The sequence below is a fragment of the Staurois parvus genome, unplaced genomic scaffold (assembly GCF_062004578.1).
Source record: "Staurois parvus isolate SC_StPar_1 unplaced genomic scaffold, SC_StPar_1.0 ptg000719l, whole genome shotgun sequence".
Taxonomy (NCBI): domain Eukaryota; kingdom Metazoa; phylum Chordata; class Amphibia; order Anura; family Ranidae; genus Staurois; species Staurois parvus.
Window position 1 is genome coordinate 41,680 of NW_028318515.1, and position 16,392 is coordinate 58,071.

The following is a 16,392-nucleotide window of genomic DNA, read 5'->3' on the forward strand; positions in this document are numbered from 1 at the left end:
GAGCCATATGTATTAAATGGTTCTGTATGTACAGCCTGTAAAAATACCAACAGCTTCTCAGCAAACTGTGTGCTTTGTACATCTATTCTCCAGTGTGTAATGAATTTTAGATTTCTGTGTACAGCTAAGCCCTGTGTGAGAACCTTTCAGCTCTGGTCTGTTGAATGTACAGTTAGCGATTATAACAATTTAGATACTGTGCGTGATATCAGGACACTGGAAATATTTTTGTATACCCGTTGGAATTAGTGGTATTTTGGTTATTTCGCATGTTTCCTAGCTAGCCTAAAACAACTTTTGATATATGATGCCTTATTATAGAATGACCAGCACAAACCAATCAGATTCTAGTTCACTTTTTCTGCTGTACTTTAGAAATTGTATAGGCACCTTCCTTCATTTTCCAAAGTAGAACTATAGGCAAAACTTTTTTTTTTTTTTGCTTTTCTTTTTTTTGTTTGTTTTCATTTTATTTTTTCCGCCAACTGTTTCCTGTTGCAGAGATTTTCCTTCACTTCCTTTCCCACAGCCAAGCGGGAAGTGAGAGGAAATTCCTGTGAATTTAAGGGAATTCCTTGGGGACCCCAAGGTCGCCAGAATTGGTATCCCCATTGGAGGATTCCTAGCAATTACTTTTCTGGGGACAACCCAAAATTTTGGGATTTTTTTTTTTTTACTTTCAATGATGATGGTAAACAGACAGAGAGGGTGAATCTCCCCAACATTGTACAGACAGCAATAAAAACTGACAAGCATTCTAATAACTCTCCACTCCAAAACTAAAAATTGTTTTTGCCTCTTTTAGTTGTACTTTAACTCAAAGTGCCATCTTTTGCTCTCAGCCATCTCCAGAGCTCTAAATTCCTTTTTTTTTCTTTTTTTTTTTTTGCCCACTCTGATCTGACTTCTGGTAGAGGGTGGCTGCATTCATTCTCTATGGTCCCACAGCATGTAGGAATGTAGCCATCCTCTTTTGCTCACTCCTGAGATTGAATAGGGACTAATGAGATTTGTAGTATACATAGAGTAGTCCTCATGATTGCAACTAACATGCACTGCTCATTTTAAACAGAAGGGGGTGGGGTAGTTTTAGGAGCTCATGGAGGACAATACACAGAGGCTGAAAAACAAAAAATGTTTAATGAACAATAGATTGAAGGGTCATTAAGCAGTGGATGTGTATGGATTATTTCTGGAGGATAAAGCTATTTATTGTCACTTTTTAAAAATTCATTTTTAATATCGTTCGAAAAATCTATCCCCCCCCCCTTTCTTTTCACGGCTTTCCTTTCTGCAATTAAATTTTCTCTTCACCTTATCTGCCTGAACGTAAACAAGCGTGAGCACACAGCATGCAAGAATGGAAGTGTCTCTTGGGACTGAGTCCTTGGAGGACTTGGAATCGGAGCATTAGACATATTTTATCTGGTAAATGATTCTCCAGGGAAGGACTTAATAGAAAATACAGGCATGCCAGAGAATTTAACATACATCAGGCTGTATCTTTAACAGAATCCCAAAGCTACATGGTTGGAAATCTGCTAAACCCATTGAGTTCAAGGCTAAGAGCTGCTGCACAGAATAATCATGTTTGGATGTACACTTAGCTATGCCTGTTAATGCTTTAAACAGTGTTATATATTTCCCAGTTATTTGTCTAAGCCTAGTTCTTAGGCAGCCTTGGAACAAGGCCTTACTGTGACAGGGCAGAGGGAGGAGGGGAAAGAAGTGGAGACAAGGCCCCATCCTTGTGGAGCTGGCATAGATTCATCCGTGGGCATCCATCACAAACACGGCACCTCGGCCCGCAATGCCAAGAATTTCTCACACCTGGTATTAAATCAGCTGGTGCCTTCCACCTCCTGCTGCCTGCAGTTATGCTCCACGCAGCACAGTTCTACGCTTGTTATTGCAATTTTGTGGAGCTCTTTTGATTTACAGCTGTTTTTACGACTGTTGAGACAGCCACAAATTGAGGAAATCTCATAAAACAGAGAGCAAACGTCTCCTTCACAGCTCAGGCAGAGTTCTGGCAACACTGCTTTTATTCCACTGAGCAGGATGTGTAAACAATATTGAGTCTCCCAAGTGACTGGATCGGTACAGTTAAGTGGTAACAGCTTGAAAAATGTCTTTCCCCCCGAATTAAAGGTAAAACTTTGAACGGGCCCCCAGGCTAAGCTAAATTGGTGACATTTTGTAGATGGAAAAAAGGGATAATCGTGTGCATATAACTACAGAGGGCAAGAGCTGGAAGGGTGCCAAAGCTTAAGCTGAACTTAGGATAAGCCATGGGAAAAAGGCCAGAGCTTGGATAGGTCCCGTTCTGTAATAGATCCCACACATTTCCGTCCAAATTGTGTGCTCTGCGCTTCCAGAATGCCTTTTTATTGAGTCCCCAGGGGTCAAACGCTCCAAAAAAGGCATCTTTTCCCCCCCCAACAATAAAGTTTGTGTTTATATCGGGAAGCTCTCTGTTATAATAAGAGAAGATATACATACTTCTGACTTTTTTTTTTTTTTTTTTTTCCCCCTTTTTGTTAGGAAGCAAGTTGGTTGGTGAATTTTTCTTTGATTTATTGTGGGCAATGCCTGTAAATACCTTGCAAAACCACCCATTCAGTTTACAATTTAAATGAAATGCAAAACATTTGTATCTGTGTATGTATGTATGTATGTATGTGTGTGTGCATATATATATATATGTGTGTGATTTTATAATATATATTATACACACACACCTGTTATCCACGGATCCACTTGGCAGAGTCCACCTGTGTGTAAGGGGCATAAGTGATCATATGACCTTTGTTCTCAGCTGCATAAGGGACTTGAAGAAGTGGGGGTGAAGTCTGTAGGAGGGGCGTGTCAATAGGAGGCAGAGAAATTACAGTACACTGATCTTTCCAGTGATTGGCTGTGTACGAGGTGGGGATGTCAGCATACGTGTTTGACCAATGAATTACAGCCGGTGCTCCCGAGTAGAATGCAAGGAATAAAATTAACCTCGCTGGGATGGGATGTTTCCATGCCCTGGTGTCAGTTTGAAAAAGGAAAGCCCAGGGACAGGCAGGATGACCAGGTATTTCTCAAAAAGGAAGCAATACAAAAAGAACAGGTTACTTTTTCATACAAGTACGTGCTAACACAGACACACATCTGGAATATGAAATGTTGGGGTAGCATACACTTTAAAGAATAAAGAACGTTTTGCCATGATGAAATGTGTGGTTAGGCCAGCAGAAGTGACGCCATCTGAAGTGTCTTCGCTCCTTTGTCTTATGATGTGACCATTTTATTTATGGTCTTAATAAATTAATCTCAATCCCTATGCTCCTAAAAACCACCCTCTTTTTCAGGTGCACTCTGGAATGCCCATTCTGTCTGTAATAAGCTCACCCCTTTCCATGACCTTTTTGTCTCCCACTCCCTTAACCTACTAGCAATTACAGAAACCTGGCTTCAAGCATCAGATTCTGCTTGTCCTGCAGCACTTTCCTATGGAGGCCTTCTCTGGACCCACTCGCCCAGACCCAGTGGTCAGAAAGGAGATGGAGTTGGTTTGCTTCTGTCCCCACTGAGCACATTCAAGTCCTCCCTAACCCTCCCTCTCTATCCTTCTCTTTTGAGACTCTCATTCAGCTGTTTTCTCCAATTTCTCTGAGGATTGCAGTGATCTACCTGCCTCCTGGACCGGTGTCGCGCTTTCTTGATGACGTCTTTGCTTGGCTACACTACTTTCTCTCCTCTGAAATACCCACTATCCTTCTTGGAGATTTTAACATCCCCATTAATGTAACAACCCGGCTACATCTCAACTCTTCAACCTAACCTCATCTTTTGCCTTACCGTAATGGACACAGTCCTCCACTCACTCTGATGGGAATATGTTAGACCTTGTTTTCTCACATCTTTGCACTCCCTACAACCTCACAAACACCCCCTTTCCTCTCTCTGATCACAATCTCTTCACCTTTTACAGTGTCCTTGTCTTCAAACGCTTATCCCTCCAAGCAGCAAACAATTACCCGCAGAAACCTTCACAGCTTTAACCCTTCTCTTTTCCACTCTGTAATTGACCACCTCTGACAGAATTTCTCCCCTGTCCTGCCCTGACCTGGCCACTGCTGTCTACAATAGTTTGCTTTAATCCACACTAGACTCACTTGCTCCTCTAGCTACACAAAGTATCAGGCCCTGACCATTACAACCGTGGCAGACTGACAACACCAGAAATCTTAAGCGAGATAGTAGTGCACTGAAGCAATTGTGTCATAAAACCAAATCTCAGCAAGCATTCACCCTATATAAATCTGCTTTCTTAACATACAATTCCTCCCTCCATGCTGCCAAACAAGCCTACTTTGTCACTCATTAATACCTTGTCATCCAGCCCTCATCTTCTCTTCTCTACTTTTAACTCTTTACTTTCTCTACCTCCACCCAGTAACTCACTCACTACTTGCGAGATTGCAGATCCTTTCAAAAAACAATATTGATGCAATTCGTAGGGGCATATCCGCTACAAAGACGTCTATCCCATTTAGCATACCTTTTATACTACACCTCCCTCAACACGTTTTTCTTTTGACCTTGCTACTACAGAAGAGGTCACTAAAGTTTCTCAGAAGCCTGTCTCACTACCTGCCCCCTGGATCCTGTCCCCTCTCAACTACTACAGTCACTCTCTTCTTCTATCCTATGCTGCCTCACTCACATCTTCAATCTCTCCCTTTCTAATGGTGCCTTCTCCACCCTTCTAAAGCATGCACAGATCATTCCCATACATAAAAAAAAAAAACCCTCGCTGGACCCCACCAACCTGAACAACTTAAGACCCATCTCCCTGCTCCCGTTTAGAGTTAAACTCTTAGAACGCTTAGTCTACAATCGCCTGAGCTCCTACCTTACTGACAACAACCTTCTTGACCCTTTACAGTCTGGCTTTCGCTCACTACACTCCACTGAAACTGCTCTACTAAAACTCACTAATGATTTACTGACTGCTAAAATCAATGGCTGCCACTCCATACTTTTACTACTTTCCCTCTCTCGGCCTCAAAGACTCTGCTCTCTCCTGGTTCTCCTACCTATCGCAATGCTCCTTCAGCGTTACCTATAACTGTCTCCTCTCCACTCCCTCTTTCTATAGGGGTCCCTCAAGGTTCTGTCCTTGGACCCCTTCTCTTCCCCATCTACACCTCCTCCCTTGGAAACTTGATAAACTCCCATGGCTTTAAGTACCATCTCTATGCTGATGACACTCAAATCTATCTTTCTATTTCTCACCTCATCTCTTCAGTCTCCTCTTGCATTACTAAACTGCTAAGTGACATATCGGCATAGATGTCACTCCACTTCCTCAAACTAAATCTTTCCAAAACTGAGCTCATACTGTTCCCTCCAGCCTGTGCCCCCTCCCCTGACTTCTCCATCAACATCAATAATATAACCATCAGTCCCTCCCCTCATGCCAGGGTACTAGGTGTAATCCTGGACTCCCATCTGTCCTTTCAGCCCCAAATCCAATCACTGTCTAAATCTTGTAGACTTGACCTCCGCAACATCTCCAAGATACGTCCGTTCTTTACCTCTGAAACCACTAAGCAACTTATTCTCTCGTTATTTCTCACCTTGACTATTGCAACTCCCTCCTCATTGACCTACCTAATCACAGGCTATCCCCTCTTCAGTCTATCATGAATGCCGCTGCCAGATTCCTCCACCTTACTAATCGTTCCATATCAGCCACCCCTCTCTGCCAATCCCTCCACTGGCTTCCCATTGCCCAACGGATAAAATTCAAAATATTAACAATAACCTATAAAGCCATTTATAACTCTGGCCCAAATTACATCACCGATCTTGTCTCTAAATATCACCAAAACCATACTCTCCGCTCCTCCCACGACCTCCTGCTCTCCAGCTCCCTTGTCTCCTCCTCCCATGCTCGTCTCCAGAGCCTCCCAAATCCTCTGGAACTCTCTACCCCAATCTATCCGACTATCGCCTACTCTGCCCACTTTTAGGCGATCTCTGAAAACGTATCTCTTCAGGGAAGCCTATCATGCCTTCAGCTAATAAAGGAATCTTCTACTCCTCCTACCAGTCCATCCCCCACAGTTATTACCTTTTGTACCACCAGCCCCTCCCTCTTAGATTGTAAGCTCCAAGGAGCAGGGCCCTCCAAACCCTCTTGTATTGAACTGTATCGTTGCTGTATTGTCTCCCTTTATATTGTAAAGCGCTGAGCAAACTGTTGGTGCTATATAAATTCTGTATAATAATTTGGGAACCAGCTTTACTACACTGAGAGTCTCTTCCCTGTTTGTCATCTGTTTGCCTGGACTTCTGGAGCACTTGATTGTCTTCTATTTGAAGATCTTTGGAGGTCAGACGGCTGTGTGTTCTGAGCACTGTAAGACTATATCCTCATACATGGGCACATGCCTTTTGGTAAGGTACTTTGTGCACCTAAGGCAAACATGTGGTGTGTGAAGGGTTTTATTGCATTCATACGGTGGAAGATTAATGGCAATGTACTTCTTCCTTCAATTCTGAATTTATTCCTACTGCACGGTCACTTAGGAATATGGACTTTTCTTTCTGATTTGCACCTTTAGTTGTGTTTGTGTGCACTGTTCATACATGGACATGTTATAGTTTTATATATTCAACATTCACATTTATATGCTTCTTTGTTTTATTTTAGCACTGCGCTTTAATACATAGTTCTCCTATTCACAGAACTCTGAATAAAGTGACTGGGTGAGAGGAGCTATGCGCAACTTGGTGTTTGTTTTTCTTTGTGATAGTGGGTGCAGGGAGCCTCGATCAGTCTTTTATTGCTGTATCCCCCTATTGAGAATGCAAAATATTATGGTTGACATTGAACCACAAGTGGCTTTTTCCACATTTGGGGAGATTTCCACTTTGTCTTGTGATTGGTGACAGGAAGTGCTCAGAAATCTCGCTCAGCTGTGCTGCAAGTTTAGATTTTCTGCCTGATTGCTGATAAAATCTGTACATTCCTCAGATATCAATGACTAAATCTAGTGTGCTAAGAATTTGTTTTAATCGTGAAGGTGCCTTTATTCTTAAAGTAGAACTAAAGGCAACACTTTTTTTTTTCCATTTTGGATAGAGTAAGAGAGGGTTATAACCCCCTGTTAATATTTTTTTTTTCTTTTCCCACAGCATTCTTGTATATTAAATAGGGATGCACCGAAATTTCGGCCACCGAAACATACCACCGATGGGAAAAAGGCGAAGAGAGGAGCAGTGTATACAGTGACTGGCTGTTACTATATGTCAGTGCCAGTTTTTAAATGTAATTACCAGCTTTTTTTTTTTTCTTCACTATAGCTCAGAGAATCAGCTGTCACTTTCCCTCCAGCTAAAAGAAAGTTTCCTTTTAGTTTATTTCCCAGATAAAAGAAACTTTCCTTTAGCTGGGGGAAAGTGACAGCTAATTCTGTGAGCTATAGTGAAGAAGAAAAAAAAAGCCGACCATTGCATTTAAAAACAGTCACTGACATATAGTGACAGCCAGTGAGGGAGCCTCTCTGTATACACTGCTCCCTCACTGTATACACTGCTCCTCTCCTGCCCCCTCCTTGCACACACTGCCTCCCACCCCCTCCCCCCCTACAAAGGGGACCTGTCACTCATATGCTATCACATTATTATTATTATTATAATACAGGATTTATATAGCACCAACGGTTTTCTCAGCGTTTTACAATATAACGGGAGACAATACAGCAACAATACAGTCCAATACAAGAGGGAAAGGAGGGCCCTGCTCCTTGGAGCTTACAATCTAGGAGCATAGGGGACTATTGGTGTGATAGCAATAAAATCATAAGATAAAAATATACATGAAAGTAGAAACAAATACAAAAAAAAAATTGGAGCCTCCCCACCTCCACATACACAGACGTTTCGGTTCAGTTTTCGGCCACATGCATTCGGAATTTTCGGTATCGGTTTCAGCACCAGAATTTGGATTTCAGTGCACCACTAATATTAAACCTTTCTGATTATGTCTTTCTTTTTTTTTTTTACCTGAGTGTTGCAGATTTTCATCTTGGCCCTTTGCCTTGTCTTTTTACATCTGGTGTGGTTTCGTTTGGAATAGGATTGAAGGTTTCACAGTTGAGTGACTGCTCTTTATACAAAGCTGTGCATGTGTAGGTGCACCTTATTAATCAGCTCTCCTGGGACCTGCATGGGGTGTTCATTTGTAGAGAGGCTATGTGTGCAGGCAGGCATTTATAAAACAGATGGTGTGTCTGTAACAGCTAGTATAATAAACAGTAGTAGTGGTGATTTGATAGTACAGCCAGGAGATCATTTAAACCTATATACTAGACACCAAAGAAATACATTTATTATCTTACAATATAAGATGGCAGCTCTGCCATTTTTAAATTGGACAGCTGCCTGTGTCTGGTGCATTATTTGCTGCTACGATTATATAACCTTTTATAGTATGGAACAAAATGGGGTGATTTGTTCCTGCATTTATTCTTGTTCCAAGAGACCACCGTCCACTACCGACATACACAAAGTATGTGTGCATGTGGCCACTTGCGTCTGTAATTACAGGTTTATTGACGATGTTTACACTCACAAGTGGTGCAGGATGTTATCAGGTTAATTACCTGTATTGTTGAATATATGCACTGTAGGTAGATGAAACCAGACAATTTTGAATGACCAGATGTCTCTGAGCAATAAACAATGAGATATCTGCCTGTCCTCCAAGTCTACTGCCACCATAATTTGTGATTTTGTGGTGGATGACCACTGGAGGTTAACTCTGATCCCTTTTTTTTCTGCTGCAAAGTGATGAACCTGTTTTGATCATTGCTTCTAACATTCAAACGGGTTTTTTTTTTGGGGGGGGGGCAATTGTTTTGACTCAGAAGCCTGATAGGACTGAGGGCTTATGCACACTGGACATTTTCTTTAACTCTACTAGAAGCCTTCTCCTGACAGCAGAGTTTTAGCCAAAAAGCCTGGTGCTTGTACAAGTTCAGCTGTGTCAAGTGCTTGCGTGTTAATTCATTTCACAGGCCAGAATAAATAATTGAATCTGGCCATTGAAATTTACACCCAAGTGCTGAACGCGCCTACCATTAACATCCATTTATGTGTTTTACATGCGTCAAGCGGTTTTTTCTTGTTTTGTGTGTGTGTGTGTGTGTGTTGAGGGGGGGGGGGGTTGGGGGGTTTTTTGTTTTGTTTTGTTTTTTTACCCCTGCCAAAACTCAGTTGCTCCTGGATGCACTGGCAGTGGGTTTGTTTTTTTTTTCTGCCTCTAAACTCTGCTGCCACTAATTGCCTCTAAGACGTTTGTGTGTATGGACGCACGCATAGGCTAACATGCTGGGGAGTTTAGAGAAAGGAAAAAAAAATGCCAGACTCCTCTAGAGCAGCTGTAAAAACATCCAGTGTGCATGAAGCCTAATGCTTGTCTCCCTTCATATTTCATATTTGAAGTGCCATGCATCTGCATGTTAAGCATGCATTTTGGCAAGTTACACTGTATAGTAATTTCAACATGGTATGGCGTGCGACCATACTAAGTAAAATACGCTTGTTGTGTTGCCCAGGAGCACCAACCACACTGTATTTTTGCTGAAAACATGCATTATAAACACCAGCACTTGTATTTGCATGCTTTTATGGATGTATTTTTCAAAATCTAAAATGTTAGTGTCAATGGTTATACACCTCAGCGCACTTCAAGTTTACTCTGTATGGCTGTTCTCAGAATGTAGGACCATGTGCAGGAACCCTCAAAGTATAAATGGACTTCTAGATGATGATTGGACTCTTATTTCTGTCTGCCAGTAATTTTGTTTTTTTTTTGTTTTTTTTTCCCACACCAAGAGATTAATCTCTGAATAATTGAACTTGGTAACAGTGGTACTTCTTCAGTATATAAACAAAATACTATTATACTATTGGACAGTTTCATCTAAAGTATTTTAATACTACTTTTATGCCACACCTTTTAAAGCATGTTGGTAGACAGTTTGAATAAAGCTGCTCTAAGACAGCAATTACCGAGTATGCTCAGTGAAGGATTTTATTAAAGCTCAATTGAACTTTCAGTTTAAATTGGCTAAAGACATCCGGATGTGGGTGTACACATGATGCAATGCTTTGCAGCTGTGGCAAAAATTATACCCCCTGTCAGCAGTACTGCTGCGAACAAAACCTACTCAAGCGAATAGGAAAGCGCCGCAAGCACCCTGCAGCGCATTGGTGAGGAATTTACAAGGTTGATGAGGAGGCATCATATCACCTCCTCACTGCCTGTCAAACTTCCTGAAAGAGGTTGAGGGCAGAGTGATGACCTAATAGGTGTACTGCTACTTCTTTATTGTCCAATCACAAGCTGGGCAGGGGCCAAGATCAGACTCTTCTTGCTGTTGGTCTATATTTCAGCTTTAAATCAAACGCCAAACCACTAAAATACATATGAATAAAATTTTATATGAGAGCTGTATTATCTGGCAGTTAGTTTCTATCCATCCCCTCTTGAGATATATACAAGTCTTCCACCCTGCACAGCCTTGTCTGGTAGGTCAGAAGACTCTCGGCTACACTTACAGATCTTGTCCCTCCCCCAGCCTGTGAATGGACTTCATCTCGCCTCCATCTCTTTCTGTCACTCTACTCGGTCCTTGTTTTACTGCATCATACCTGACCTGCTCTTTGTGTAGCTGCTACTCCTCCCAATCTGAGCTCTGCACATTTCCTGATGTTTGATTTGCCAGAAATGCACACTGCTCCTAAATGCTGCTGTGAGTTGTCAGCTCTGCCCCCAGTGTCTTTTGCTAATTTAGTTGGTTTCTCCCACTTGGATCTCCACAACATAAACCTGTAGGCCAAGAGAGGATCTAGGTCTAGGAGGACTCCTTGACATTGCACAGGAAGTGCAGAGAGGTTCCAGGACAGCTCTGAATTTCTGACGAGTAAAAACACTTGCCAAACGAGTATAACAAAATGCATATTTAATGGACCAAAAAGGGGCAAGAAGGAATTGCATTCTTGGGCCCCTGCCACATGGGACTGATTTTACTAGAAGTCTGCTTGCTCAGTGATCCCTGCTGTGCAAGCAGAAGGCTGGTCCTTGTCCTCTGTTTATGAAGACGAAACAGACCCAGCCCCCTGTCCTCTATGGGCAGTCAAATATAAATGGACCCCTGTCTTTTTACCCCTGACTGCCATCCCATCTGCTAGACAGACCCCATCCGTCTGTTTTTAGTGCACAAGATTGGATTGGTTGTAGGCAGGTGTAAAGGGACACAAGTCGGTTCCATCCGCCGCTCCATAGAGGATAATGGGGGAGTCTGATTGGGTCCGCCTAAAAAAATAAAACTGACAGGTGCATCCATTTGGGGCCGTAGGGTTTACATATACTTTTTAATAAGGTGATGTTGCTGAATTTCAGCCTCGTATCTACATAAACATTTTAATTTCTGGGGGGATCTATTGCAGCGATAGACAACTTAATGCAAGTTTGTGGTGGAAGTCAAGACTGTGAGTTGGGTTGTCAAGTCTGACAACTTTCCCAAAATGATGGTGGTCAGTTAAGCAACCTGAGCAGTATCGGTAAGATCAGAGTGAGTCACCCACCCAACCCAGGCAGGCACCCACCCATTGTTAGTGGGAGCCATGAGTCCAACAGGTTAAAAACCGCCCTCATGCCTCCCTGAGATAAGTGAGGTTAACAGCGTCTACTAGGGCAGCTCAATAACTCCAATTCCTTTTCATTATTTACATGAACTTTTGCAAAGCATTTTCCTGTTTATTGAATTGCTGGCTGATCGTTGTGTATGTATGTCTTAAGGTTATGGTAGGTCAGTGGTTCCAGTTTGTGTAAAAACTAGCTACTTTTTTGTATGCCTTTTAAAGATACGGCAGTTCTGGGGATGTTGATTATGGCAAGCATCTAGTTGTTGAAATAGCAGTCAGGTGATATCGATCCTAAGTCATTCAACATCCTGGAAAAGGTTACAATTGTTTCCAAATGTATCCTCCTTCTGCATGAAATAGAAGGGGTGCTATGTATAAGAAACTCCATTAAGTGTTTGGTTTTTTTCCCCCCCTCTAAATTTTCAGGGTGTCTGATTTTATGAAATTAAGGATTGGTTCACATCTGTGCAGTGCATTGCATTATGCACTACTGTTTGAACTCTTGTGTGCTTTTATGAAATCACATGAAAAAAGTAGCCATGCACCGCACAAGTTGCACAGATGTGAACAGGGTCTAAGTGGCGAATGGCTAGAATTTGATAGCAGTATTTCTAGCTGCTGTTCACATTCATGATTTTATTGCATTAAATCACGGTCAGTGAATTGGTGTAAAGAAGTATAAAACTGTGTAAAGGCTCACCTTGCAAATCTTTCATTTTGTGCATGTGCAGTGGGTTTCTTAGCCATTTGTATTTAAATGGTGTGTGTGTTTGTAGATATAGATTATATCTCTCCTAACCTGAATTTCCAGAAATTGAAGGATTTAAATTGGAAAACTACGTGTGTCTGAATATTTTAGTTGTCAGTTGCAGACCTCCCACTGAAAATGCACATTGCCTGGCTCTCGCCAGTTTCAGTAGCTGATCTAGAACAATGCAGCAGCTGAGGTCAGAACTCCTGTTATGCATACTTGTTCTGAGTATACTGAAGCTATCTGTGTGTTAGGCAACTAGCGTTTGCAGGAGAGGACAGTGGTGGCTAGCTATTTGTGAGCTCAGGCTTCCTTGAAATCAGTCTGGGTACTTCCTATTGTCGTGTCCCCTTGTATATAGTTATGCTATAAAATACTTGACAAATGTATTAAAGTGGTTCTTAAGGCTAGACTTTTTTTTACCTTAATGCATTCCCTGCATTAACTCACTCTGGCTGGCACTTCCTGGCTCTTTAAGAGGTTCCAGATGCTGGGAGGTGGGCATTTGTCATGTGACCGCTGTGATTGGATGTCACAGTGGTCACATGATCGGAAAGCAAGTAGAGATCAGGACCTGTCTGGTAACTGTGGCGGGAGCCACATAGGTCGCACACTTTCAGGACACCATTGTCTACATTTTTTTACGCGTAAATGTGGCTCCTCTGCGTTCAGGCTCACCTACCAAGAGGCCACGTATATGCTTACTGCCAGGGAAGAGGTTAAGGTGAAAAGCCCCTCACCTCCCCCTATCTCAGTCCAATGCTGTGCACGTCTGCAGTGGTGCTGGTCGATCTCTCTCACTTTCCTCACAAGCTCAGAGACAGCAGCGGGAGCCAGTGACTCCTGCTGCTGTCAGTCAAATCCTACGAGCAGGGCCAGGCTGACCTGGGCTGTGTTTTTAGCCATTGACACACACAGGGAAGGAGTGAGCCACTATGAGTGCACCCATAGGTGGCTTCCTGTGGTGGCACACAGAAGAGGAGGAGCCAGAGTGCCAACAGTGGACTCTAGAATAGGAGGTTCCGTGCCACTGGCCACAAAGACATTGCACAGAGCAGGTAAGTAGAACATGTTTTATTTGAAAAAAAAAAAAAAATACCCTTTACAACCACTTTAAGTATGGAATTTTGAGACCTCTCCCTCCCTCCTGCGGTGTTCACACCCTACTCTCTAGCCCAGATTCTATGTCTGTTCTGATAAACCTTGTAGTCTGGCCAAGACTTTAATTGGAAGTTTCTTACACAGTGCCAAAGCCTTTCTGGCACTTGTGTGGTGCCTGTGTTTGCTTACTACAGCTGATGGAAAGCAAGCCCTGAAGTGCAACTTAACGTCCATAGCCGCCAGAGAGAATTGAAGTAATGTGTGCTAGGCTGAGCACAATAATTGGATTGTTCGAAGGGCTCATGTGTCTCAAGTGTACAGTATTGTCTGTGTTGCAGTAGGCTTCCATTGGGTTCTTATTTTTTCAAATATACCAAGTCAGGTGGAAAGTAGTTATACGTAGGGAGTTTTCCTTCACATACCTTTGTGTATATATACTCTCGTGCACATCTTTTCCTCCTGTGTTTTGGACAAACATTGTTTTAAGTTATTCACATGGAAAGGAGTACGAACCTACCTGTTTAAATCCTACTGGAGCAGTGTGAATGCAGGGCAAAGCAACAGGTTCACTTTAAGCTGAACCCCATGTGTGTGTTTTTATTGCATGGGGTCCAGCTTGGACCAATGTGTAAGTATACATATTTCATAATTGTGGAAGCTGAGAATGACTGTAGTTACCGTTTTGCTAGTGATCACTGTGATCCTCCAGGTCTTGTACTCGGTGGCTAGCCTTCTGCATTGTGAGCACAGAGGGTTGCTTGCTTGACATGGCCACATTAATGTTAGGCATTTTCTGATTGGATGAGTTGGAGATCGTGGCATCACTGCCCCATCCACCACTTTGTCCAACCAAAGAGTTCCTTGTCTTTTATTAAAATAAAATTACAAGGCATTATGTGAATGGTGGCTGTGCTGAGATAGCAACCTCCTTTAGTCATGTAGAAGGGCAGCTGCTCAGCACAGTATCTGGAAGACTAGCAATCACAGTAGAAGCTCCGACTACTACAGTGATTTTCTCAGCTTCCACAGCAGCCCCATGGGAATAGAATATGTATATTTTACTTTGGTCCAAAATGGACCAAATGTAACTATGCAGTAAAAACTATACTTGGAGTTTAGTCTTAAAGTGGAGCCCCAGTCAAAATGTAAAAAAAGCCACTCAACCATCCCACGATCCTGCAGGGTCCTCAGTGAATCTGGTTTCACCGGCCAACCTTTCTCCCCGGCACCGGCAACTTAAGTGTGGACACCCAGCTGTGACAACTTACAGCTTCACAGCCGAGTGCCTACCTCACATACGTGAGTAGTGCTGCGCCTTGTGAATGATCCTGTAGTCTTCTGGGACCTACGGGAAGGGAGGGAGGAACATCCGCTTCCAATCACCTAGGTGATTGTAGTGAAAGTGGGAGCAGGTACCTGTAAAAATCCATAAACTAGTATGAAAAGCATCCGTAAAAACAATTCCTTGGAGACATAGTTTGGGAAGGATCCATTTTATTTCTCCTAGATATAGAAAAAAAAATGTTCAGTGTTTGCAGGTTCCTTTCTTTTCAGTGCATGTAGCTTGAATGAATGAAGCCCAGGATTGTAATAGAGAGCTCGCTTTTATATCACCTGTTTTCTCGCCATTTAGGAATATTAGTTAGCAGGTTTATTCCAAAGAAATTTAAGCTGTTGGCTTCAAACTATATTAGGTGTTAAAACTTAGAAGATTAAAATGGCGGACAGGTTTAAACCTCAAAGTATAAGCCCTGCATGTCTGCAGTCACCATGGGGGAAATGTCTGTATTGGGGGCACAAACCTATTCTTTGCATCCATCTTCATCCTGACTTTGCTTTTACTACCAACTCCCCTGACATCTGGGCTGAGCCTCTATACCTGGAGTGAAGTGATTTGGGAACCTGAGCATAGTGATAGACTGATTCAATTGTGCATACAACATGCAGGTTAGAATCGACTGGTGTGATCAGTCTTGGTGCTTTTGAACAATTGCTTATAATTGGAACAAGGTCGGCCTGCCAGCATTCATAAGGCAGTGATCACCCTATTGGAACTGCGACTGTCTACCTATTTTGTATGACTGTCTACAATCTTTGGTATAAAAAAATTGAACAAATGCAAATTCCCTAGTTTAACATGCTGTCATTAAGAATGCTTAACAGACAATTGAAGTCTCAAGAGCTGCCCTCTGCCAAGACAAAGGAATAGTGACACAGTGGCTGTATTCATCTGAATGTGTTGTCTTGTGTCCAGGGAGCTGCATAGAACTATACAGTATATATATACCTTGTGTTGTACAACTCCCCACACTTGTCTTCAGTTCTATGGCTCAATGTCGCACCCTACAGGGTGACTGTGAAACTGCTGCTGAAACAACCTACTGAACATTGCTGCTTTCCCTCCTGTAAGAATATAAAGCTCAATCATCAGATGAGATGTTCAATAGGCACCCCACTCGGAATAAAACCGTTTTAAAAGAATAAGGGCCCTTTTAATTACTGTGCCATTCATTTTGATTGGCACCTCAATGTAAGATAATGTGTTTTGTATAGTGTATTGTATTTATAATTTTATTTTTTTTTAACATCCTTTTATTGGAACATTTTGGTGCATTGGCAGGCCAATAAGTGAGCTGCCTTGACACAACACACTAACATACCACAAACATGTAAATGGTTCTTTTAAATTAAGATTACTATACTACATTTTTGCAAGGTTTAAACAGTAAAAATAACCTGTTTCTTTTCTTTCTTCCCTCTCTTTGCAGTGCTCCAATGTTGGCTCTGAGATCCTCTTTTCGCCAGCTGCCGCTGCAGGTAAGCCA

The 16,392-nt window shown here is 42.3% G+C and overlaps 1 protein-coding gene across 1 annotated transcript in view; it reads left to right on the forward strand.

Moving 5' to 3' along the window:
* Positions 1-16,392, forward strand: part of LOC149445518 (autism susceptibility gene 2 protein homolog) — a gene marked incomplete at its 5' end in the record, with an annotated part of 92,777 nt that overhangs the window by 39,957 nt on the left and 36,428 nt on the right. Inside the window, one exon of the mRNA XM_089653647.1 lies at positions 16,336-16,384. Within this exon, the coding sequence (XP_089509773.1) occupies positions 16,336-16,384 (49 nt within the window). The remainder of the gene's footprint in view (positions 1-16,335; positions 16,385-16,392) is intronic.